The sequence below is a fragment of the Pteropus vampyrus genome, unplaced genomic scaffold (genome assembly GCF_000151845.1).
Source record: "Pteropus vampyrus isolate Shadow unplaced genomic scaffold, Pvam_2.0 Scaffold133, whole genome shotgun sequence".
NCBI lineage: Eukaryota > Metazoa > Chordata > Mammalia > Chiroptera > Pteropodidae > Pteropus > Pteropus vampyrus.
Window position 1 is genome coordinate 3865601 of NW_011888914.1, and position 27357 is coordinate 3892957.

The 27357-nt window shown below is 32.9% G+C and overlaps 1 protein-coding gene across 2 annotated transcripts in view; it reads left to right on the forward strand.

Moving 5' to 3' along the window:
• Positions 1-27357, forward strand: part of RNGTT (RNA guanylyltransferase and 5'-phosphatase) — a 235563-nt gene that overhangs the window by 29211 nt on the left and 178995 nt on the right. For both annotated transcript variants that reach the window (XM_011367370.2, XM_011367371.2), the window contains exons 7-8: positions 10069-10178; positions 11453-11554. In XM_011367370.2, coding sequence (XP_011365672.1) covers positions 10069-10178; positions 11453-11554 — 212 coding nt within the window. The remainder of the gene's footprint in view (positions 1-10068; positions 10179-11452; positions 11555-27357) is intronic.

Below are 27357 nucleotides of genomic sequence, written 5' to 3' on the forward strand. Positions count from 1 at the left end.
TGAGTCCATATTTGTCTTTGGAGCAGAGATGTGTCTCCTGGAGGCAGCATGTGGTTGGGTTTTGTTTTTTGATCCAATCTGCAGCTCTGTGCCTTTTTATCAGTGAGTTCAGTCTATTTATATTTAGGGTGATAATTGAAACATGAGATCTTCTTATAGCCATTTTATGTTTTGCTTTCTGGTAGCTCGGTGTTTCCATTGCTTCCTTGTCCTTGTATTTCTGTTTTCTTTATTTTAGTTGGCTTTTGTAGGTTTTGCCTTTGATTTTTGTTTTATGTTATATACTCCAGTTCTGAATCCTTGGTGTGTGGTTACCATTATGAATATGTGAAGGATAGTTATATATATACAGTTGTCCATTTTCTTCTGTGTGTGCCTTATCTCCATTCTCCTTTGCGAATTTGGATCTTTGAATCCTCCCCTTTTCAGTCATTGTTGTCTCAGTTTGTCCCTATGAATGCTGAACGTTCATTACTATCTTATTATAACAATTCATTTCTTATTATTTAAGCTATAATGCCCTGCCCTTAATAAGGGTTACACTCCTCTGTTTCTATTTGCCTGATAGTCACTTTACTGCTAATTATGTTTTTTTTTTTTTTTTTTTTTTTTTTTTTTTTTTTAGGTGAGCTGACCCCTTTCAGTATTTCCTGTAGTGCATGCCTTGTAGTGGAGAGTTCCTTCAGTTTTTGTATGTCTCGAATGGTATTGATTTCTCCTTCATATCTAAAGGAGAGCTTAGCTGGATACATTATTCTAGGCTGGGAGTTCCTTTCACTTAATAGTTTATAAATTTAGTTCCATTCCTTTCTGGCTTATAAGGTCTGTGCTCAGAAGTCCGATGATAATCTGATGGATTTTTCTTTAGAAATTACCGTTTTCTTTTCCTCGGCTGCCCTGAGAATTCTGTCTTTGTCGTTGATTTTTGATAATTTTAATTCAATGTGTCTTGGTGAAGGCCTTTTTGGGTTGAGATAATTGGGTGTTCTGTTGACTTCTTGAATTCCAGGCTCCAGCTCATTCCTTAGATATAGGAAATTCTTGTTTACTTTAAGTCTGAAAGTGCTTTCTAGCCCTGTTCCTTTTCTTCACTCTGTTTTTCATGGTGTTTAATGGACTATTTCTCTACCTGGGCATTAATGGAAGTGCGTTCTGCCTTTTTCCAGTAAGAAGATATATAAAGGTCTTCAGCCTGTTGCAAAGAAGGTGCTTTTCTTTTGGTTTCTAGTAGGTGGCATCTAAGCCTCTTGGATCTCTGCTTTATATAAAGCCTTAAAAATCCCTTTTTATAATCTGATACATATTTAATCACGCTTGCTAATCTCTGTTTCAGTTCCTGTCAGTTTTAGCAATAGTTTCTGTAGCGTTTGCTCAGATTCCCCTGGGGCTCCACAGTCTTGGAGGGTATGCGGGGAGGGGCCCTCTGGGTTGGGATTTGGGAGCTGAGGCTCAGCCTTGGGTTTTGCAACTGAGGCGGGTCAAAATTAACTGTTGATTTTCTGCCCTCCCGATTCTCTGCCTTCTGCTCTGATGACTAGGCCCTGCTGCCGGCCGGCCATGGGGAGCTCACAGTTTTCCCAGGCAGGGCTGTTCAGTGAACTTTGTCACTCCTTCTCCTATCCCCCTCCTCCTACAGGTAGCTCCAGTGGGTGCGAGGGGCAGTTTCTTTATTTGTCCCAGCCCAACGCCTGATACCCGGGGTTCTGACCCGTGGTAGCTCTTATGCGCAAATCTCATGGTCAGATGTGCTTTTGTGCAGTTTGGGTGTTTTTTGTTGAGTTTTAGATGTTCATCTTATCGTTGTTTCAAGGGGAGAGATCTGGGGATGTCTCTCACTCCATCATGTTTCCAAAGATCCTTTTGCTACTTTTTAGACAATGTAAGAATCTTAGAACTTTTGATTCCATTTATCTCTGCCTGCCTTTTTGGTTTTGTGTATATGAATTCTGTCACATTTTAAAATCCCATAAGACATCATCATCACCATTATTATTTTGTCGTTAATTAATATTCATTAGCTATACTCATGTATTTATTTATTCTGGTGCTTTTTATTTTTTCATGTATTTTTGTGGTTCCATTTGGATAGTTTTCCTTCTGACCGAAGAGCTCTTCAGTATTTTCTATATATCACAGCAGTGGGTCTGCTGTGATACATAGTCTCAGTATTTATTTGTGCGAAAACACATTTATTTATTTATCTGTCTATTTATTTATTTATTTTTGCTGTCGTTTTGAAGAATGTTTGTACTTGGTATAGAATTCTGTGTTGTCACTTTGAAGATATCACTCCATAATCCATTTCTGTTGAGATGTTGCTTCTTTGAAGGTATTATCTTTTTGTTACTGATTTTCAACTGTTTTGTTATGTTTCTACTTGTGGTTTTCTTTATCTTTATCCTGCTTTCTATTTATAATGATTCTAGAATTTATGATTGGATTTTTAGAAGATTAGTTTTAGATAATTCTTGGCTATTAATCTCTTCAAATGTTGTTCAGATTCATTTTTTTCCTCTCTTCTCTTTCTGGGACTTACCCAATAGTCTGTCTGTCTCTTTTTAAATGCTTCTTATGCTCTTATATTCTTTTATGTTTTTACCAAACTTTTGTTTCATTTTTCAATCTGGATATTTTCTTGTGACCTATTTTTCAGGTTATTAATTTTTTCTTTGTCTAAGCTACTGTTAAATTCATCCATCGAGTACTTAATTTGAATTATTTTACTTTCACTTTTGGAATTTACATTTGAGTTTTGAAATCATTTTCAGTTCTTTGTTGAAATTCTTCATCTTGTCATTTAGGTTTTTTAATTTATTAATCCCAGTTATTTTACAGGCTGTGTCAGATAACTAATATGTGAATCTCCTCTGTATTTTATTTTTTCTTCTCATGTCCTTTTGATTTCTGGTCAATTGCAGGGTTTTTTTTTTTTCATGCTTAGGTATTTCTGCTTACTAGACATTATGTATGAAAAATTGTGGAAATAATTTGAAATTCTGCATCATGTTATTTTCCTTTGGAGATTTAGTTTTGCTTCTGTGTAGGACTAGGAGTTGAACATCGTAACTCAGTCAAGGATTGCACTATTTAGAAGCTAGGCTTTAGTTTTGGGGAGCTGGACTGTGTTTTGGTTTACTCTAATTCCTAGAGTGTAGCCCTTAGGTGATTATAACTGAAAACTTGGAGAATTAAACAAGATCCCTTCTTTTTGGTGACCTGGAACTCCAGTTTTTGTTCCATCATTCCTGTGACATTTCTGAAAGCTCTGTTCAGCTTCTTAGCTTCTCTGTTACGATTTTTGAAACAATGCCTTTGTAGGAAAATCCTGGAGGAGAAAAGCTATAGTAGATGTCTAGCTCACATCGTGGCTTTCTTTACCTCTGAGTTCTTGGTCCTTCAAGTCTTTCTCCCTTCTAATTCTCCAGTGTCTTCTCATGGCTGCAAAATTGGTCTAAATAAACTAGTCTGTCATTACCCAAAGCAGAAATCTTTACTTCTCTCTTTTTGGAACAGGCAGTTAGGTTTGATTTCTAATTGATAATGAGGAGATAGTGATTTTTAAGAATATTTGTGCTTATACTTCCAAAGGCAGAGTTATGAAAAAAAAATTCTAAAGCGTTAAGTACCACTTTGGTAGTTTTTTCTTCTTTTAAAATCACAATTAGTAAATAGTAAAATTACAAAATATATTTTTTACTTATAAAAGTAACATGCTTACATTAAAGAAAATTTGAAAATTAGAGAAACAACTTATAATCCCTCAACTTTCACCTTACTACTGGCATTTTTGGTATTCTTAGAATTTCTCCTCATTATCTATCTGTCTAGCTGTCTCTGTCCGTCCATCTATCATTATTTTAAAAGTGTACAGAAATGACTTAAAGATCAGTTTTCTTTGTGAAATAAAAATGATAACATTTAGAATTAATAGAGGAAAAAAAATGAAGATATCTCTTCATTCTTCCTCTCTACCTTTTGGTTGTCCTTTTAGATACTATTTTTTCTATGCATTTACATAGATATATTCAGTTTTGATCTTACTCCCCCTCCCCTTTTTAAAATAAATGTATTTTTCTGCAGCCTTAAAAGAAAAAACTGAGATGTCTTTTTTCAGTACATATATATATCAAGCTGGAAGATCTAGCTGAGAAATTCTTCCTGAATATAGAACTACCTTATTCATTTTAGCTAACACCAGAGGAAACAACTTATAAAAAACAAACAGAACATTTCTTTAGAAGATGAGAGACGATATTAACCCATAAAATAATGGCAAACTATTATGAAAAAGAATGAATTAGAGACCTTGAAGATGATAAAAAAGATAATATGTGAGTTAGATAGCAGAATCAAGTTAGCTGTATAGGAAATTACCAAGCTGGAAGATCTAGCTAGGAAGTTCTTCCCAAATGCAGCACAAAAGGATAAAGAGATATGAAAAATAGTTTACAGTTATATAATGATTTATGTAAATGATTTAACAGAATGAAATGTCATAGGCGATAAATACAATAAGGATAAAAAATGTTCTTTTAAGGATTATTTTCTGTGGTGCAGTAAGGCCAGGTCAGATTAGTGATTTTAAGAAGCTAATAGGAGGTGAGAAAATGGAGATAGTTGTGTTAGGGGTCTTCAGTACCACTCCCATGTTTGGACTCGTATAGTTGTACTCAGAACTAAGATTTATTACGGTGATGTACTAAGGATATATAACTGGATCATAAGGGAGAAGGACAAGTGGAGTCTAGAGTAATCCATATTCAGGCTTTCTTATCCTCTTCTCCCCACATTGGGTCACGCAGCAATGAAAATGCAGCAACACACATATGATGTTTCTGCTTAGGGAAGCTCATTAGAGTCTCAGAGCGTAAGGTTTTTACTGATGGCTGTTCATGTAGGCAGTCTCTGTCTGGCATGTACCAAAACTGCAGAATCTCAGAAGAAAAACATTTGTTTTGTATAAACAGTTGTTGGTATAAATTGAGCATAGCGAATTACCCTTATCATTTTACCGAGAACACTCTTTGATAGTCATATTCAGATGCCATCCAGGGGCTAAACTTGCAAGCAGTCTTGTTTTGTTAACTTTTCTGTACACTAGTATAGACTATTTATTCAAGTAGTTTGCTTATGATCAAAAAAGGAGAATAAAGGTGATTGCTTGATGACTATATAGTCAGAAGAGGCTTTTTAGTATGGAATAAACTCAAGCTTATTTATTACTTGTGGATAAGGAGCTTGTGGAGTCAAGTCAATGAAAGTCAACAAAAGTTAGGGAATAAATGATAGAGCAGCCTCTGAGGAGATGAAAGGGAATGGAGTTCAAGAGTAGGTGGAGAAATAGGTCTTCAGCAATATTTGGGTATATTTAGTATGAGAATAATGGGAGGACAAAAGAGAGAGGAGTACTGAGGATATCAGGCAAAGAATAATTGAAGTAATCAGCCATAGGATCTAGTTTGAGTAGAAAGTATGGTCAGAATCGAGGACTTGTTAAGAATGTGAAAAGGGAGGAGTGAGGGTTTGTTAATCTTGGTGAAATTGAAAGTGAGCATAATGAGAGTAAAAGAGTTAAGCTATTTAACGACAAGTTAGAGGCATGTTGGTTTTAGGATGTCGTGGGTACTCAGTTTGAGTTGGATCGATGGATCAAAAAATGGAGCAGTAGGGAATGGTGATGATATGGCCATGGAGCAGGCTGTTCGAGTTAAGTAAAAACAAGGGTCATTGGAAGTGAAATTATTGAACTGTGACGCCTAGGTTATTTGGTGGGTCCAATTTTCTCAGTGGATGTAATTATGGATGTTAGCAATGTAAGAAATACCAGCTGTTTTTGATAAATGTGGAGGAATGACCAGTGGTCAGTACACAAAGGACAGAGCGATCAGATTAGACTCTGTGGTTACAAGTAACCGAAACTAACTCAAACTAGCTTAAATAATAAGAGGAATTTATTAAAATAAATGGGCGGAATTCAAGCATAGGAATATAGCCCAGTCTCAGGAAGGGACTGGAGGCTGGACCTGGAAAGCTACCTAGAACCTAGTTTCTGTTATTCTTTTTTTTTAAAATAATTTCTGCTTTTTTTTTTTTTCCTTTCCCCCCTCTATAATTCCCCCTCCTCACCCCATTTCTACCCCTGACCCATGGATGTTGCTGTTTTCCCCTTAAGAACTGGATCTCTGAAGGTGGAGTGTCCCCTTCCACATGCTTACGGCATGCACCCGGGGCCAGGTGCACCCGGAGTGTGGTCCGTGGCTCTACTTGGGGCGCCAACTCAGGACCTTTTGCTTGCAAAGCATACATGCTAACCACTACACTATGGAGCCACCCCAGGTTCTGTTATTCTTAATTCCTCACCTTTGCGTTTTTCTCCTTTCTATTTTCGTTTGTCACCTTTTTATTTTTGTCTCTCCTTTCTGTCATACTTCTCACTGGCTTGCTCTCTCAAGACTGGCTCTTTCTGATTTCTCATTGTCCTGGGAGGTTATAGCTGTCCTACATCTTCTAAGCTTATGTGTTATCATTTTAGCCATATGCAGACTTTCACTCTCTTGAATCCCAATTCCAAAGTTACCAAGAGAGAACCTGGTGGGTTCAGGTTGAATTAGAGCGTTTACTCATGCTCCCATCAACTTTGGCTGGAGTAGGACGTTGCTTTATCATGCAACATGGCTATTAGGGTTTTGTCTTTGTGGATGAGGAGGGCAGCTCTTAAAAAGAGCTGTTATATCACCAACTTCAATGAACATCTGCTCTACCACAGCTGAGTGGTATAGCTGAATTGAGTTAGTATAAATGGACAAGGAGCTTTTGAAAGATGTTAGGAAAGAAGTGAAGATATAGGAGAATGGCTTATACTACCCATGGAACTTGGGCAATGGGAGAATGAGTAGCTTTCATTTAAGAGAGAAGTGGTCTCCTTGTTGGAGAGCTAGCTTTTAGTTAAGACACAGGGTACACAGTGTTCACGAAAAAGCTTGAGGTTATAGGGGAGGTTATTTGTGAAAAAGAGATTCCAGGGTTTACATTGGAACTCTGGGAAGGTGATTAGTGGTAAGATGAACCAAAGAGAAGGGACTCCAAAGCAATGAGGACAAGACCATCTGAGAGGAAAGGTGACTGGAGAATTGAATTTTGGGTGATGTCAAAGGTATGGTTGACAGTGATGAGAAGTGTAAATGTAATTAATTGGCAAGTTCCCATTTGGAAAGCTTTCCTTTTCCTTTTTTTTTTTTTACAATCTGAAGTTGAAGATAGTTAACAGGCAATGCAAGAGTGATTAATTCTTTGTAGCTCATAATTCTTAATTCAGTGAACTTATTTTGGTTTGAGGCATTTTTTTTTTTGGTTAGAGTTCCTCTTTCCTACATCTTATATTGATATAATTGTGATTTGAAGTAATGGACTCCTTGTAGTGAATTCTGATAGTTCTGTTTGGTTTATGACAGAGGTACATGTCCTGTACTTGGCCCTCACATTCCTAAACACCTTTATTCATTTTTAGAGCACATGCTGTTACTGAGTTGGAAAGCATGACTTACAGGTATGTTGCTTGCTCTTTTGAATTGATGTCTGGGATCATCTCTTCGAATAAAATTGTTAGTGCATTTTCTTCATTGCAAAAATACCCTTATTACATATTACATACATACTTGCTTACTCTCTTTACACACATACACACATACCCACCCACGCACCTCTCTCACATATAGTTTGCCTCCCACGTTTTGTAATAATTTCCTCGATTTCTCTCAAAATGATCACTCATTCCTTTTGTCTTATTTGTGGTAGCCATACAAATGTTCATTTTAAGGCTGGCATAATCTGTTTATGAAATGCACTTTTTTATCTTCTTTGTACTTTTGATTTTTCTTTATTCTCATAGACTGAAATGATAATTTGTTAAAAGTGAAAATATCAGTGACTGTAAAACTCCATTATATTATTTAAAAATAGTTCAGGGCTTAAGAAATTACTGTTTATATTTAGAATTAGTGATCTTTCTTGGAAATCTTACATAATTTTGAATGCTATAAAATATTTTTTGTCACAAGAAACTTGTAATAATAGTAAATAGCAAATTAAGTTATCGTAAAGTTACTAAATAGTAATTGTAAATAAAGTACATCATGCTTATTTTTTTATTGGACTTATTCCCCCTTTTTACTTAATTATTGCAGAAGAAAATAAGGGAATATAAAAAAAGTAAAAAAGAAATTGATGTATTGTAGGAAATATTAAGGAAGAAGAAAAATAAATGGATGATATTTACTAGATGGTTGGAATTATCTTTTATAAACACTCAATAGTTGTTAAATCTGTACTGAGGCTCAATATTTATTTGTTCTGTTAAATTAAAAAATATTTAGCTTGTTCAACTGCATAGACTTATTAAAATATTCCTGTAGTAATATTGTGGGAAAGTACTTGGTTGAATGTTGATTGTATTTCCAGTGTTTTAGTCCTTTTTATTTGTTAGAAAAAGAAGTAATGTTTGTATTTTTAGGATTAATTTATTCTAATTTGGCCTTCGCTTTTCAGAAATTACTGTTGATTTCTTAACTTCTTAGGAAATACATATTTATCAGTGAAGCTAGGTACCTTCTTCATGTAAAACTAGTACCTTCAGAATAAAGATGCTGAACAGTGAACTCTCTTAATGCTTTCTCTTTTTAATTAGTGTGGCTATATATACTTTTATAAGAATATTGAAATTGAGTATCTCAATAACTAAATATGGTAAAAAAAATCTTATCTATCTTTCCTTTAAAAATGCTTTTCTTCTTTTCTCTCTTTCTTTTTTTCTTTTTTTCTTTCTTCTGTTATTATGTTTAATGGTAGAAATGGTTCTAAAACAGAAACTTCATTGGCTAATAAAGAGAGTTGATGATGTAGTAGAGAGCAATGGTACTCTTTGATCCTTTGGCTCCTGAAATCTCTATGTTTATTTAAGGAAAACAAAGTAGACAACATATTAGATAACTATAATGTAATTCAGAATTAGGATCTGAAGCAATGGACTAGATTCTACTCAGGACTCTTCTATATTTGACAGGGATGTGTGTGGTCTAAATATTTTGTTCATTTTTTTCCCTTCCCACGTGGCTTGAGTTGCCAAATCTTTGCTAGAAGATTGATCATTGTAGCTAGTAGACCATATTTTTTTATCTCCTAATTACATTTTATCTCCTAATTACATTTTTTTATCTCCTAGAGTTGTTTTATGGATTTTTTTCTTGAGACTGATGCTAATCCTCTTATGGGCTTGAAATTAATTGTAGCATGAATCTCTACTATTTTTTTAGTTTTTGAAATTTCCAGGAGTGTTCTTTATTTGATATATAAAATTCCACCCACTTCACTTCTGATATTTTAAAAATATGCTTGCTATGAAATATAGTAAGACACATTATTTAGTTCTGAATTAATAAATTTAGATTAAAAATTCAGTGATGAATAATATTTAGTTTTATGTTAATACATCCAATGACTGTAGCTTAACCACTTTGTCTACTGTTATACTTGTGGGTGTTTATCCTCTTAAAATCTATACTCCATAAGTGATACTACTCTTCTGCTCCTCCCCAAATGAGAATTATTGCTAAATGATATAGTGTAGACCTCAGTTCATTTCTCTTATTACCATTTTAATAAATTACATGCAGTCTGTATGCCTCATACACTCATTTGTGAAATAAATATAATAAAATTCACTTTTCAGAGGTATTATAAGAATTAGAAAAAATGTTTGTAAAATAGCAGCTACTCTGCCTAGCTCTGAGTAAATGGTAGGTAGTTATGGCTGTTATGATTTCTGAGTAGTGCCTATGGAATGCTTTGATAACATGATATATAACTGGGCTATTTATGTACCTTGAAAATCATTTACTGGATTAAAGAAAACTAGTGTATAGTTTCGGGAGTTTATAGAGTCTCCTGGAGCATACCATTTCTGTTTCATACATTTGCTAAGATTTGTGAAAATGAATGAACTTATTTCTCAGTCTAGTCTTCATAAATGGATTTGAACTCTAATAAGATATCTTTATTTTCCTTTGATTTTAGGGTGCTATTTTCTTGGAAGGTGTAACTGTTAAAGGTGTAACTCAAGTGACAACTCAACCAAAGTTAGGGGAAGTACAGCTGAAGTGTCATCAATTCTGTGGCTGGGAAGGGTAATAAACATTTTATTCTTACTTTACAATACTTAACATTGATGCAATCATTAATGTAGCTTTGTTGCCTCTTGAAGTTTGTACATTTACGTAGAGTGCGTAGAAAGATGTCAAATAAGAGTTTATCAGGTGGTTCTCAGGACAGGCAGTGTAAAAAGTAGATAGTCGAGTCAAAAATTAGACGACTTATCTGTCTTCCTAAAGGAATAGAAAGTTATTGTTGTTATAGTCTAGTATTTGTTTTGTGTGTTTGATTCAACCGTTACTGATTAATGTTTGGGTTGTCCTTAGCACTGTATTAAGGAAAAAGAGATGAAAATATGCCATGTTTTTCAGGTTTTCTTTAGTGAGAAACCTGGGAGAATCAGTTTTAAATATGTTCTGTCCACTACCATGACTTGAAACTATTTATTGGACATTTCATGGGAAAGGATTTGGGAGAGAATTCACTGCTCTTATCTGTTGCTCTCAGGTGTTGGCCTGTAATCATTTTTGTTGATCATTGCTATCTGTGGCAGAAAATTGTAATATAGCTGGAACATGATGAAACAGGATTATTAATTGTTAAAAATTCCTCATATAAAGAATTTTTTGACTGATAAATACAGATCAATCAGCTAGAAATAATTTTAAAAGGTAAAAATGATGATGAAGTAATATTGATTTTAGCATTATGTTAAACCCTTGCCAATGTACTTTAATCTTGATCTATGTTTCTCCTGGTTTTTCACTTCTGGGCATCTTTTGAGGAGAAATTTGCAAACTCTGCACAGTTATGACAAGTTGGCAGTTTCACAGTGGAGGAATATGGGGTCTAGAATAATTAAGATACTAAAGCATGATTTAGTATCTTAATTATTCTAAGATACTAAAGATACTAAGATCTTTAGTATCTTAGAATAATTAAGATACTAAATCAAGTAGTATCTTAATTGTATGTTTACAACATACCTGCTTTACTATTTAGATTATTAATATTTAAAAGTTAACCAATGTCACCATAAAAAAAAAATTAAAAAAAAAAAACCAAAACCCTTAAAAAACATTTAGCCCAATAGTTATAGTATAGTAGTGGCGATTAGAACCTTGTTAACTCGTGATATAAAGTGTCAAAAAAATGATAACCTTTAGTTAGTGTTCTTGTGAAAGCTAGTATTATTCCATTTGACATTAATCTCTTGATATGGAGAACATTGTGATAAATGTGTGACTTATGTGAGATTGGTTTCAGATATGTATTACTTTGTCTCAATAGTAATAAAATGTTCTTTAAGGTCTGGATTCCCTGGAGCACAGCCTGTTTCCATGGACAAGCAAAATATCAAACTTCTGGAGCAGAATCCATATAAAGTAAGCTGGAAAGCAGATGGTACTCGGTAAGTTAAACGTCTAAAAAAAATTATACGAATAACCTTAGTACTTGAAGAATATTGCTTTGTTGTTAGAGAAGGTTTACACTCTGGGGAGTGTGAATTTATGACTTGAAGAGCAAAATAATCATGTTTCTAATATTGTGTAGTTTTTGTTTTGCTAGTATTCTTAGCTATGTAATCCTTTCATTCTTCTAAACTTTTGGTTTTAGAGTTCTGTTAGTTTGATTTAAATTTATACCAAATTTAAATTTGAAAGTGTTTTTTATCTTGATAACATTGTGCTTTTTGATATGTCTGCCTCCTACCACGTCTTTAACAGTTTTTGGGCACTTTTGAAATTAGCAGATGTGCTGTCAGTTTATAATCTAGAAATTACCAAGTCTCCCTGATTCATTCTATATTTTGCTCCTTCGAATAGTTTTTCTCTTAATTCTTGCTAATTCTTTTTGTGATTTTTATACACTCTTAAGGTTGTTGTATTCTTACAACAAAGTTAACTTCACATTTCATATTCCTAAGTTTAAAAATATTTATTAATATAAATTTTATGTTTCCCAAATAATATTTAACTTTCTCTTTTAGTAATCCATGTTTTTAGAGCTTTTCTGAGCTTTTCAATGTACTTAGCAAATGTTCATTTAGCAAATGTTATGATAATTGAAACAATTATTTTAACAGATATTAATATGAGTCCTATTAACATTTTCATAATAAAATGTGTTAGAATAATTAGGAGTACATATATATTTTAGTTTTTTTCCAGGTTTATTGAGATACAATTGACATATAGCATTATATAATTTAAAGTGTACAACATGTCGATTTAATACAATTATATATTGCAAAGTGATTACTTCATAGCATTAGTTAACACCTCCATTACTTAATTACCATTTATTTTGGGGTGAAAAAACATTTAAGATGTATTGTCTTAGCAATTTTCAAGTATATAATACAGCATTAGTAACTATGACCACTATGCTACACATTAGATCCCCAGAACTTATTTGTCTTATAACTGGAAGTTTGTACCCCATTTCTGTCACCCTGTTACCCCTGGTAATCACATACGAGTCTCTGTTTTTATGAGTTTGACTTCTTTAGATTTCACATATTAGTGGTATCATACAATATTTATCTTCCTCTGACTTATTTTACTTAGCATAATGCCCTCAAAGTCCATCTATATTGTAGAAAACGTCAGGATTTCCTTCTTTCTCATGGCCGAATAAGATGTCATTTTATATGTACATCTATTATAGATAGTAGCCCCTGCCTCCATCTATAGTTTTGCTTTACACAATTTCAGTTACCCATTGTGAGCCATGGTCTGAAACTATTAAGTGGAAAATTCCAGAAATAAACAATTCATAAGTTTTAAATTACACTCCATTTTGAGTAGTGTGAGGAAATTTCTTGCCGTCCTGCTCCGTCCCACCTGGGACATGAATCATCTCTTTGTTCAGCATATCCACGCTGTGTACACTGCCCACCTTTTAGTCACTTGGTAGCCATCTGGGGTATCAGATACACTATTGCAGTAACACAGTGCTTTTGTTAAAGCAACCCTTATTTTACTTAGTAATGGCACCAAAACACAAGAGAAGTGATGCTGGCATTTCAATATGCCAAAGAGAAGCTGTAAAGTGCTTCTTTTAAGTGAAAAGTGAATATAAGACAGTAAGATATTTTGAGAGAGAGAGTAAGTGTGTGTGTGGGCACATTTACATAAAAGTATATTGTTATATTGTTATAATTGTTCTATTTTATTAGTTATTGTTAACATTTTACTATGCCTAGTTTATACATTAAACTTTATCAAAGATGTGTGTGTGTGTATATATATGTATGGAAAAAACATAGTATATATAGGGTTTGGTACTATCCACAGTTTCAGGCATCTGCAGGGGGTCTTGGAATGTATCCCCTATCAGTAAGGTGGGGATTCTGTATACCACATTTTCTTTGTCTGTTCTTTGCTGACTGGTGTTTGTTTCCATATCTTGGCTATTGTGAAGAATGCTGAAATACAAATGGGAATGCAGATATCCCTTTGAGATCTTGTTTTCATATTTTAGCTTTTAAATGTTAATTTGAAGAAGATATAGGTTGCATTTAATTTTTATGAGAAGTTTTTGTGTCATAGTGGCAATTATACCTTTTGCATCCTTTCTTCATCTATATTTAGCTTGTGGTGACTTTAAAAGATACATATGGAGACAACTTGATTTTAATAATAGGTGAATATAATGACGTTATTTGAGCATTATGTACTTTCTAGTAATTTATTATATTTTAATTATTTGGTTCTATATAAAAATATTTTCTTTCATCTTTTTTGGAAATAATCTTTCCCTTTAACTTAGCATCTTTTAACTTTTTTAGGGATTTTATGCATAGTACAGATTTATTAAAGTTCAGAAAATAACATAAAAAGAAGAAAATAAAAATAGTCATTTTATCAGAGACAACCACGACCATGATTGTGGTATTGTCCTTATTCTTTTGGTTATAAAACAGTTATTGTTTTTAATATTAACGTTTGGTGTAGTGAGTTTAAATAAATAACAAAGTATGTTTTATATATACATTCTTCATATATTTACATTTATGCATTCATTTGTTCACATTATTTTGAATTTAAAAATGAAATAGCTTCAAAAATGAATGTTAAAATATAAAAAATTCAAACAGTGTAGACAGATAAAATGAAATTTAAGTTTGCCTTGTGTTCTACTAGGAGTATTCATTCTATGGGATGGATGCAGTTAAAGTTTCAGATAATTTGGATGATATGCCCTTCCATGCCCTCCTCTCAGTAGATATTTATTTTTGAAAGATAAGTACAAATTAGCATCATTGGCTATTTTCAGAATGTTGAAATTATATTTATATTTTTGAATTATAATAAGTTCAGAATCTGTTAAATCGTTAGTAATACTAGTTAGTAAATTAAAGTGTTGTTGAGACGTTTGTATTCGATAAGGTACAATGTCTTTAACAGATGGGTTTATTACCTGTCTCATTGAGTGGAGAAGTGTAGTGTAAAAGGTGAGGGGCAAAAGCCTATCTAGGCTTTATGTTACAAAATGGTCTGGGGATTTGGGGGTGAGGCATAGTTTTGATCTGTTGAGTTTCATATTCTGGATATTCTTTACTTTCTACATTGCCATCTCCATGGTGTCCAAGGTTATGATTGTGGCAAAAGCTGCTTAAATAATAAAGTCTGCAAAATTTGTCACTTACTTTTGTTTTCCCTCCTCTGCAGTTGTATACTCCTTTCTCTGTGTCTCAGTAAGACCCCTAAATGATTAGCTAAATTAATTTGAGCTAATACATTTTTGATTGATAATGGAAATATCTCATTTATCATATAACCATGCTCTACTAAAAACAAAAAGAAAACCCCTAAGTATTTATTTGAATACTCACTCTGTCTTAGGCTACTTTATTCTGGGAGAAAAACATTTATATGAGATGTTGATTTGATTTGCTTCATATCTAGAGATCACTCTGGGGTGAATGGTCATTTAACAGTACTGAGTGTCCCAACCCATGAACATGGTATATTCCACCATTTATTTAAGTCATTTTTAATTTCTCTTGGCAATGTTGTATAGCTTTCTAGCATGTCTTTTGTTAAACTTTTAAAAAGGAACCTATGTTTTGATGTTGTAATTAACTGACGGTGGTCCTGAAAGGAGGCCATATAATAACTTGGAAATTAAAATGAAAAAATCTATTATCTACCGAAGTGAAAAGGAGGTTCCTTGCTTTGAATTCTGTAGAAGTACCGTCTCACCCATGGCAGATGGCTTCATACACTAGTATGAGGACACTAATCATTTGTTCATGTTGATATTGTAATAGCAATCTTCCTGAACCTTCTTGTAAGTTCTAATGGTGTGAATATAGATTTTTTGAATTTTTTATGTAGTTACCATCTGAAAATATTTTTCTGTTTTTGTTCAGTTATAATTCATTATAATTAGTACGTGTGTGTGTGTTGGTGTGTGTGTGTGTGTGTTATGGCACTAGTTAGAACTTCTAAACAATGGAATTATTCTAGACAATGTGTAATTATATGTTATTGGGTATTGTCATGTTAATTTCAGTGGGAATGATCCTTGGTTTTAGTATTAAGAATGATATTTGCTGTAGGTTTTACTATATAGCCTTTATCTAGTTAAGAAAATTACTATCCCTGGTTTGCTAAGAATTTTTATCATCACTGAATTTTATCAAATACATTTTTAGCATTAGGAAAGTCATATGAGTTTTCACTTTATAAATTCACTTAGTATAGTCAATTACACTGATAGATTTTTCTGAAGTTGAACTACTTTTTTTTCCAATACGATGTTGGATTCAATTTGATTTTTTTTTGCATTTATGTTTATAAGTGAGATTGGTCTGTATTTTTTTGTATTATCCTTGTGTGGTTTTGCTATGAAATTTGTACTAGTTTCTTAAACTTGAATTGGAGATCTTTTCCTTTTGTTATACATCTAGAACATTTATATTAGGTGGAGATAATCTGTTACTCTTTACAGTTGTAAAAGGATTAAATGAGTTAATTAATTTAAAGCAGTTAGTAGACTGCTTAGCATACATTAGGTACTCAGTAAAAGATACTATTTATTTTGCTTTTCTCTTTTCACAAGTGGATTGCACACCTGCTTGCAACAAAGGTATGCAATAATAATTGAATAAGCGACTGCATGAATAAATAAGTAAATTATTGTGGGAGGAACTAATAAAGTAAGCGATTAAATGAAAGAATACAATACTTGAACAGCATAAACAAAATGTGAACGATCTAGGGAACTACATGTAGCTTGACACATGGGAGAATTCCGAGCATAGAATCTAGGGAAATCTGTATTGGTCATAGTGGAGATGCAGAAGAGGGGACTCCTGGGTGGAAATGCAAAACCAGTAGAAGTGATATAATGGTACTACGGATAAAATTAGAATTGAAGTATTTTGTAATTGTGAAATACTGTTCTTTCACAAATTTTATAAATATCCCAAGAGAAGATACTCAAACTTTTATTAAGAATTTCTCTCTGTACTTAATTAGCAGAATTTTTCATGTAATTAAAAGAGAAAACATCAATTTTCAAAATAGTTTTTCAAAATTTATTCAACATCCATGTGAAAATGATGAAGATTTAGAACTACGTAAAAATTTTAGAATTAATCTCGTAATTTAAATTTTTTCTTTTAGTCTAGAGATTAAATAGTATAAATTTAATTTCAACTTTCTGAATCATCTAGGCTAAAAAACAAATTATTATTTTTTGTAACTGCTATTTTAATACAAATAGTGAAGTAAAAGATAACTCAAACTTTGTTTGACATAGGAAAAATGTAAGGCTATGGGAATAATTTGTAATTGACAAGTAAAAGCCTTGTCATGAGTTGATAATCATAATGGAAGCAAGCTTCTTGAGGGTTGGGACTTTTGTCTTTCTAACCACTGTGTCCCCAGGGCCTAGAATAGTGCTTGACACATGGTAGGCCCTCAAGAAATCACTGAAGGAATTAATCAGTGAAAAGTAGCTAATGTCTTTGCAGAAATATATGGATACACTGTGGTTGTGAAATTTTTGAGATTTAAAAAAATGACAACTCTATGTCATATTTAATTCCTAAACAAAAATGTAAATCATTTAGCAAAATAAAGCATATTTCAAAGGAAATGATACACTAGGGCAGAATTTAAAGCTTGATGGACTTAAGAAGGAACTTTTGTTTGGATTTCTATAAGATAGGAATGATCTTATCTTTACAGAGTTATAAAAGGATTAAATGAAGTAATTTAAAGCAATTAGTATTCAGTAGACACAGTAAAAGATAGCTTCTGATTTACACATGCATATACTTCTGACTTACATAGATATATAATACATGCACTTATATAAGCATACCATGCTTTAAGAAAAACTGAGTATACAAGGTAAATTATTTCAGGAATTAGAAAAAGCCACTTAGGCATTATGAAAATGTAATTTATAGACAGCTGTTTATAACACATCTATTTAAGTAAGCGAGATATATTTGTATGATGCTTCTTGTAGGAAATTGTAGTCACATTCATTCTTCTTGAACTCTGGTCTGGGAATCCCCATCTTTTGTTCATTCAGAAATGATATTGAAAACTTGTTACTTCTGGGGTTCTGTGTCAGGTGCTGAATGGATCAGGAGCGCTTAAGACAGATCCCCAGGTTTAAGATTCTTGTATAATCCAGGATTCAGCAAAATGTTTTCTATAAAGGCCAGATAATAAATATTTTAGGTTTTGTGGGCCATGTGGTCTCTGTCTCAGTTATTCAGCTCTGCCATTTTAGCACAAAAGCAGCTACATTTTGCCTCTTATAAACAAATGAATTAACTGTATTCCAATAAAACTTTGTTTACAAAAACAGGTAGCAGGCTAGATTTGGCACTTGGGTCATAGTTTGCCAACCTATGATGGAATACATTCTCCTTAAAAGACTATCTTTACATCTAAAATGTTCTTTCCTTTCTTTATTTTTAAGAAAGTATAAAAGTGAGCTTAAGGTAGGAAAAAAGTTTAGTATAAAGACGTTTTGTTTTAAAATTTGCTTCAGTAAATTAAAAGTCGAAATAAGTTTTTCTTCTCATCGTAAGTTATTTTACTAACTCCTTGGTACTTTGACAAGATATTTTTTTATTTAAGTAATTCACTGAATTTATAAATTTATAAATTTTTCCTCATAAAAATCATGTCCCATGTCTTATAACAGAGTGCTCGATTTATAATATGTTCAGGCAGCTTCTCTATTTGCTGTTCTAATGGTTTTTTATGCAGAACAGTGTAATTACCCCATGTAGTTAGCTTACTTGGATCCCTTCATATGTATCTCATTAATAATGTTTATAGCAGATGTTTATTTTACTGACTAGAGCTGAATGTTCAGATAGGAGTAGTGTAGATAAGGTACTGAGATGCTAGAATGGAAAAGTCTTACATACTGAGAGGAATATGAAAGAGGTCTCACATGTCTCTGGAATAATTTTCAGTGAACTACAAAAACAAAACTCTTGTTTTATGCTGCTTAGGAACAGAACAAATAAATCAAATTATGATCAATTAAATAATGTGTATACTACTTTAGATTTGTTCACTTGATTGTTTTTCATTTTCATTTCAGGGAAGAAATCAGAGCAAATACAAATTTCTATTTAGCTCTATTTTTCTTTTGATTGCAAGGCAAATAGTTTTGTATGATATATAACATACAAGACACTGTAGGAAAATAAAATACAATTCCTGTCTTGAATCAGCTTTCCAAAGTAGTAAGAGATGTAGTAAAACTATGTATAGTACAAGGCAGAACAAATAAGTACCAAAGAACTGCTAAGAAGCATTGTTTGGTGAACAATGTGAAATAGGAGTGCTTATTTTGATTTTAGGAGTGTAATATTGGGTGTTCTAGATGCATTTTTACCTTTGATAGTGGAATAAGAGATACAAATATATTTGTTATTTAGTACCGAATAGTGCTACTAACCATACTAAAGAACATTTATCCTGTTCACATCTCAGTTATGGAGCTATCTGTTGGATGAGATGTGAAGTGGATTTTCATACTTATTTTTTCATGATTCCTTGATACTTTAAGAACTGGTTATTTGCTCACATATTCTAGTCCATTATGTGTGATTGTAGTACTGGCAAGTACAAGGTTGGGTAAAAAGGAGAAAACAAATCCATTTCCCTTCCTGAATTGGTGAAAAATTGTTTGAATTATAATTGATTTTTTAAAATAATGCCTACTTTATACAAAAGAAAATTGAAAGTACTCAGCCATGTCAGGGACTAATGCAAAATAAAACAAAACATTTAGAATATTTCTTTTGATCTTTTCTTCTCATGAAGACTGATTGTTTTATGAAAATCAAAATGTTTCTCATATCTTTCTGCCCCTTTGATACATAAGTGCTGCCGAAATCGATATGGCATTACTCTCCCTCATGGAAAACCACTTAAAAGGATACCATATTTTACATATTTAATTTGTGTGTGGCTGTAAAGTTCTAAAAGGCATAACCTGTAATATTCATGATATTTAGTGCAAATGAGTATATCATTTGATTTTACACTTTAAAGTCTGATAAAGATATTTTATATTCTCATGAACTGAGTTACTTAATCTAAAAATAACTAATTAAAATAACTAAGAGAAGCTTTTTATTTACAGAATTGGTAGATTTCATGTGATTTGTTTATCAGTATTGGAACTGATTACCTGATTTGTGCAATGAATAATAATTTTGCAGTATTCCATTATCCCGAATGCTTTTGAAATCTTAATTAGGTCAAGATCAATGACTATGTCTGTGCCTTACTAAACCTTTTCCATAATTAGTACTATTAACTTTTTGTGACTTGGACTTGATATACATTTCAGTGAAAATGTCTTTTTTTGTCTTGTGTTTCTGGTCTTGTAATGAATAAATGGCAGTGTCTTTAAAAATATTCCCCATTATAAAAGTTATTTGTATTTATTATAGAAAATTTAGAAAATGAAGGTAAGGAAAAGGACAAAAATGAAAAACATCTATAATTGTCAATTAGAGATGGTTGCTGCTAACATTTTGGTGTGTATGCTTTCACACCTTCCTCTCTGTCTGTATATTCTTTTGTTTAGTTATAACGAAACTGTATTCATTTCATAATAGTTTTTAGTGTGTGTTATGTGCGAAGTACCATTGTTGGTGCTGGAAATCACTGTGGTCCGTGTTATATTGGAGCTTCTATTAGGTGAAATATGTTTTCTACACAGACTGTTTCGTATCTATGATTTATAGTTCAATCTTCTATTTTTACTTAAGGTATCCTCAGTATTTTTCCATTTCATTAAATATTTTCTGTTAGATGAGTAACAATTATTTCTCTATTAAAGTAATACTCGTTTATGGTTAAATGAATAAAATAATACTGGAAAGCTTGTAATGGAGAACATTAGAACCCTTCCCCATCCTTTCCTTCTCTCTGTCAGTACTGATCTCTAGTCATTCATTTTTAACCCTTTTTGTTTTTCACTTATTCTGTGATTATTCCAAAATCTCTAAATAACATGTTTATATTGCTGTTTATGAGTCAACTTTAGGTGAGTTCCTTGTGTGGTCACTGAGGATGTAGCTCACCAGAATCTTGGTGCCTACCTTCTAGTTTGTCATCATAGTTAAACTATTATTGTTTGTTCTTCATTGATCTTCCCTTTATCCTAATAACCCCTATATAGTTTTTCTTGAGTCTTCTGAGATGAGGACTTTAGAGTTTTCTGTCTTTCCTCTACTTCTATTATGTCAGCTGTAACTTCAATATTGTCAACTCCATTTACATGCTGGTAAACGGAGATTTTTTTTTAAGTCTATGTAGTTGAATTTAACTGGTAAAAATACTTAAATTGTTTTCACTGAACTATTGCTTAGATTAGCGGAAAGGGATAGAATTCCTTTTTTATGGCATGAAAAGAGAAATATATTTCAAATATATAAGGGTTTAATACATGGAATTGTGTACAAAGGCATTGAAAAGATGGAGAAACAAAAGTTTTACCTCAAGATCAGTAATCACGGAGCAGATGCCACCTCTGGTTGGAGCCTGGTTGGCACATGCTCTTAATGATGATGGAGGAGAGGTACCTCAGCTCTGGCTGTTGCTGTTGGAATGCACTCAGTGCTGCCGCATAGCAGCCACTCACTGAGAGGCTGTCCCCTGAGGAGCAGAGCCCATAATCCTGTGGTTGCTGTCTTCAGTGCCACCTGAGATGCTGCCAGAAGCAAATCAAGTTCCTCCTGTTTTCCAGTCTCCTTCCAGGCTGCTTGCAAGGGAGACTGGGAAGCGTAGTTTGCTTGCTTCTCAAACCAAGATATACTGAGAACACACAAGTGTAGGGTTGGAGCTGACCACAAAATGATAGCTATCTTTTCCGCAGTTCAAAGTCATGATTTCTCTGCCACTTAAAATAGAATGTTCCTATTGTTGAATATAAATAGGTTCTTTTTCATTCTACTAATTACCGTTACCCAATAGTCAAGTGTTTTTTTCAAGGTTTTAGTCATCTTATCTCTTCTTTCAATTATTTTTTGTTATCCCAGACTTCTCTCTTTTAGAATATTCTGTGATTTCTAGCTTCTGTGTAAAGTTCTGTTGCCAACTTTCATCTTGGTTGGTTCTAGTTTTCTGGATTCCATGTTTTTTCTCTCTCCTCACTCTTCTTTTCTTTCTTTGTTTAGGTTTATTTTCTCACTTTTCAGGGATACTTCTTTAAATCACTTCCTGAGAAAGTATGTGTAGGAAGTAACCCATATGCATGCTTAGGTGTATGAAAATGCCCTGGATTTAGTAGTTTGGCTGTGTATTAAATTTTAGATTAAAACTGGTTGTCTTTCAGAATATTAAAAATCTTAACTTTACTATCTTCTGTTAATCAATAAAAGGTTGATATTCTGATTCTGTTATTCCTTGTATGTGGTCTGCCTCTGGAAACTTTTAGAATTTTCTCTTTATTCTTGGCCTAAAATTTCCAAGTGGATGTCTTATTATGTGGAGTTCTCAACCCCCTTTTTCAGTCATTGTGCTGGATACTTGGTGATCTCTGTGAATCTGAAAATCTGGGTTCTTCCTTTCAGAGGAAAATTTTATCTTCTCTCTGTGCTTTGTTTCCTCTGATTTTTTCCCCCTTATTTTCTCTATCTAGAACTACCGTTAGTTGTTATACCTCCTATATTCTAGATTCTTTTTCATCTCTGATCTTTTCTCTCATACTTTCCTTTGTCTCTCCACTTTCTGGGAGGTATTCTCATTTTCTTTTTATCTTTCTAATGAATTACTTACTGCTTTGTAGCTGATGTTTTTGAGTTGGATCTTTGGAGTTTTGCAGAAACAGGCAGCTTCATTTTTGGATGTTGCTACCTCTGCAGTGCTTCTCAGCACTTCTCCAACTACTTTTTGTAAACTATTGAAATAGTTCATCTGCCGATGATGTTCTTTTTTTCCCTCATTATCTTCATTGTTGTGTGTTGTGTTAATTGCTACCTAAGAAATTACCCCCAATTAGCTAAAACAACATTATTTCATAGTTTTTAGGAACAATTATGAGTACTTCTGGCTCAGTGTCCATCATGAGGTTGTCATGAAGTTGTTGGCCAGGAGGGCTAATGTCATCTAAGGGCTCCACTTCCAACCTCAGTTATGTGGTCGATGGCAGGCCTCAGTTCCTTGCTGGCTGTTGGCCTGAGGCTTCCATTTCTTGCCTTGTGCATCTGTCCTTAGGCTGTGTAGGGAGGAAAAACTTTTTTCTACTCATTTAGGTTTGGTATTTGTGGGGACCTGAGAATTAAACTAACAAAAGACAGAAGAGAAGTTTGTTTATATGCATATAGGAGTGTACAAAAGTGGCCTGCTAAATGGCTAAAGTTAGGGGCTTATATACCTAACTTAATAGGAGAAGAGGAGTGGGGAGGAAAGGCTTCTATGGGAAAAACAAATGGGTTTTTATTAGGAAAGACAAATGAGTTTTTAGGGCAACAAACAGGGCATAAAGTTAATGATAATGTTTGTTTATGCTGGTGCTAGTGGTCTTTTTCTTCTTCATGGTGGTGAAACTCTTTCAGAATGGGGATTTGAATTTCATTCTTAATCTTCCTGGTGGTGAAACTTCTCCCAAAAGGGGATTTATGGCAATCTCACTTCCATAAGTTTCTGCTCTTAGTCTGATAAGGGAATCTCTGAGAAGGCTTCTTTCTGCATCTGTTGAAGTTTAAAGTATTCTTCATACTAACTCTGGGGTTCCAAGAAGGTCCCCATAGCTGCCTGAGTGTCCTTACCACATGGCAGCTAACTTCCCCCAGAGCAAATTATCTGAGAGAGTAGATTCTCCAAGATAACCAAGATGGAAGTACTAGTCCTTTTATAATATAATCGTATCTCAAAAGTTATTTGCAATCACTTCTGCCATATTCTGTTTGTTGGAAATGAGATATAGCCTACACTCAAGGGGAGGGAAATAATTAAGCTTCACTTTTTTGAAGGAAAGAATGTCAAAAAGATTGAAGACTTGTAGACATATTTTTAAAACCACCAGATGGCTTTATACTTAAAAACAGCAACAACAACTTTGTTATAATTTTCATAGTATTGGGAGAAAAAGAGCTCATACTGGATCATTATATCCCATTGCATGAATGTACCATAATTTATTTGACAGTTTCTGTGTGGTTGGAAATTTAGATTGTTTTGAAATTTCTGCTTTTATACCAGTACTGTGATAATATTATTCTAGATAACAGGTTTCATATGAGTAATTATTCATCCAACACTTCATTATAATCATTTATTGCTACATTTTGTATACTCTTGAATACATTTGTAGGAATACACACACATTTTTTAAAAAGTAAAATATTCCGCTGTAGTGAATGTCTTTGTAGCATTTTCTGCAGTGATATTTTAAGGACCATGTTCTGAAGTGTAGTATGTTTTAATGATTTGTTAAATTCATCATTGAAAAAATTTTTTTCCAGTTACTTTTGGTTTATTTTGACTTTTAATGACTTCACTAGATGGCAGCAAAGGACAAGCTTTACTTCTGGCTGCTTTTATGAAGTAAAATTCTAGTTGTATGTAGTCTATTATACATCTAATACATCCTAAAATATTAGTTTGGGATTATTAAGAATTTAGTAAGAATTAGGGGGATCAGTATACAACAATACTGAAAACATAACAGCTTTGATAATGTTGACTTTTTTTTGGGAACTGCATCTGAATTATTTTGTTTGTAGGCGACTGTGTAGTATCATTTTGGAACTATTTTGTAAAAATGATTTTGCCATATTAAAGTCCCTAAAAATATTTACTTTGCTTCCAGAATCTGGCGTTCTTATGTTGAAATCTCAGAGTGAAATAAAGATGTAAAGATTCTCTTTACCCATGGGTTTTTTGCTTCCGGTACTTTGTATTGGAAGGAGTCTAATAGAAAAATTTGATGTTGGAAACTCTTCTATTTTAGATAGTGAAATTTATGTTCATAGGGTAAAAAAGTCATTTGACATTATACATGGTAGATGAAGAACAGTGATTTTGGTATATGTGCCCAATTATGTTTTGGTAAAGAAATTTCTATAACCATATGCTTCCTTTTAAAAAAATTATGTATCATTTTTACTTCCTTGAGGAACAGTATTCAATTTTTGCATGTTAGTGATAATTTGGTTCCCCAAAGACATTAATATCTGTGAACCAGGTAAAGAAATTGAAAATAGTAATATGACAGTTTTTTTTTTTTTAAATTGTGAAGTCTGATTTGAAGATTTTATAGGTAGCCCATCTTAGTACTGTGCATCCCTGGCTTTCAGCCCAGCTGAAATGTTGCTGCTGTTGCTGATATTTTGGCTGGCAGGTGAGCTTTCTTGGACAAATTTTATTTTAGTAACATCTTAGACTTTGGAAAATTTAACTCTTTAAATACTTTTGCATGGGCAGAGAACTAAATTTTGTCCCTCCATGAATTATTTAGAATGGCTTTTTAGCCTTTTATAAGTTGTGTTAGCCTGATAAGATGTAAACTGCTGGCTAGAGGTACAGAATACAGTAGTAAACCTTAAGCAACTGCACATTGAGTCTACTCTGTGATTTGGCTTTGGCATTTGCTTTAATATTATAAATACACATTATTTTGTAGTCTCAGTTGTATTTAGCTACTTGTATTTAGTGTTTAACTGTTGAAATTGGTGCATCTAGAATTTCTTCTGGCACTTTTATGATAACATGAACAAAGACTAGTGGAAACCAGTTAATTTCTAATAGTGTGATCCATTAAACATTATGTACTAGTAAATGGAGAAATTAAAATTCATTTAAACCATTTGGTATAATTTTACTCACATTTTCCCTATGTTCATGAAGCAATATTAAATAAAATCAAGCATCATCATGTTGTGCATCTTCCACATGTTTTTATAATTATCTTTCTTAAAAAGACCTTGTGTTATTGGTCTGTAAATTTAAAATAAATGAGGATCTGTAAACTACAGAAGTATAATGTTTATGTTAAAAGTAAAATTATTTCAAGTTTCTTATAGATTAGGTCTTTCTTTTCCTTTCACTAAAATAAGAAAAATATTCATTGTTCTAGAGGAAATAACATGGAAAAAAAGATGTTGCTTGCTTTTCCACAACTTTCTACTTTACGACAAATTATAAATGGTAGCTATTCTGACTGTGTACTTGGTGCCACTAAAAAAATAATTTAATGTGTGGTCAATTTCAATGTCAGTAAGGTTTGGGAGGAAAATTAGTTTGCACCTATTTAATTTAATTTATTATATATATTTTTATTTATCTAAATTTTTTTTTTTAAATTCAACATTCTGGAGTACATCTAATTCCAAAGATTTTGAATAAGAGAAAACTAGAAGATTGTGATTAGAACTAACTTGTGATCTTGCCTAGTCTTCTTTACTTCTCTTTGCTCCTTTTGCCATAGTTAGCATCAAAACAAGAATGTTTCTGTAGCTGAAGATTTCTGTAGAAGAGAAGAAAAATCTATTAAATATAACTTAGACAGGTGCTTTAGTGGAAGCTACTTTTTTCATATGTTTTTAAACATTTTAATTTCTTTAGCTTGTTTTGACTTCTATTGTTTGGCTTCCTGTTTGAGTGTTAAGGTTACTTAATCCAGCACTTTTCATAATTTAACGTACATATGAATCACCTGGGATCTCGTCAAAATGTAAGTCTGATTCAGTAAAGTCTAGGGTGCGGCTCAAGATTCTGCATTTTTAACAAGTTCCTAGGTGATGCCATTGCTATCAGTCATCACATTTTAAGTAGCAAGGATCTACTCTGTTTTCTCAGGATAAGGATACGAAAGGCAGAGAGATCAAGTTTGTTCAGTGACCTATATACCTAATTAGAAATTGTAGGTTTTTATTTTTTAATGTGTCATATTTTTCAGGGTAAGGAAATATTTAAAAACAAAGAGAAATCCTCCTCTTCCCTTACTTAAATGACAACTCATTTATTTAGCTAAGTTTATTCAGTTGTATAAAACTTTACGTTGTATCTTAAGATTTTCTATTCTAACCTTATCACTTTTGAGGATTTGAGGAAATCGATTTATTGAACTGTCTGTATCCAATTATTGATTTAGAGTGCTTATATTTTGGACTTACGTGACTATTAAGAAGCAAATTTAAGTGACCTTAGAACATACTGATATCTATATTATATTCAAATTTAGTTTTTGAGGTAGAAACTTCTTTCTATAGAATGGTGAATCATATGTTTTTATTGTTATTATGTATAGTGACTATTAATGCATATTTTCAGACAGTTACGAACTGTAGGAGGTAGTAGAACCATATAATTTTTATGTCTTTTGTGATGCCTATATGAATACTTTTGGTTCTCACTTGCAGTTGAATCTAGCTGGTGTTTATTGTGCTTTCAGCACTTTTAGGGTTGTTGCAGGGCTAGAGGTGGGAGTATGTGTGTGTGCTCGTATGTATGTGCATATGCTACTTGGGTGAAGTGGGACTATGTAAGAATCCTTCTAGCCTTTTAAGATTCCATAATTCTCTAATTCTTTGTAGATTGGGGAAAAGAGGAGAGAACATACTGTAGCCTACACAGGTGGCGATTAACACGATGTGTGTTGCTGGTAGCAAATACATTCAGTTCTGATTTGACAGTTCATTAGTTGAAAGGTATGCTTTGATAGTCTACCTGTTGCATTACCCCAAACTCTGTTAATTTGTTGATT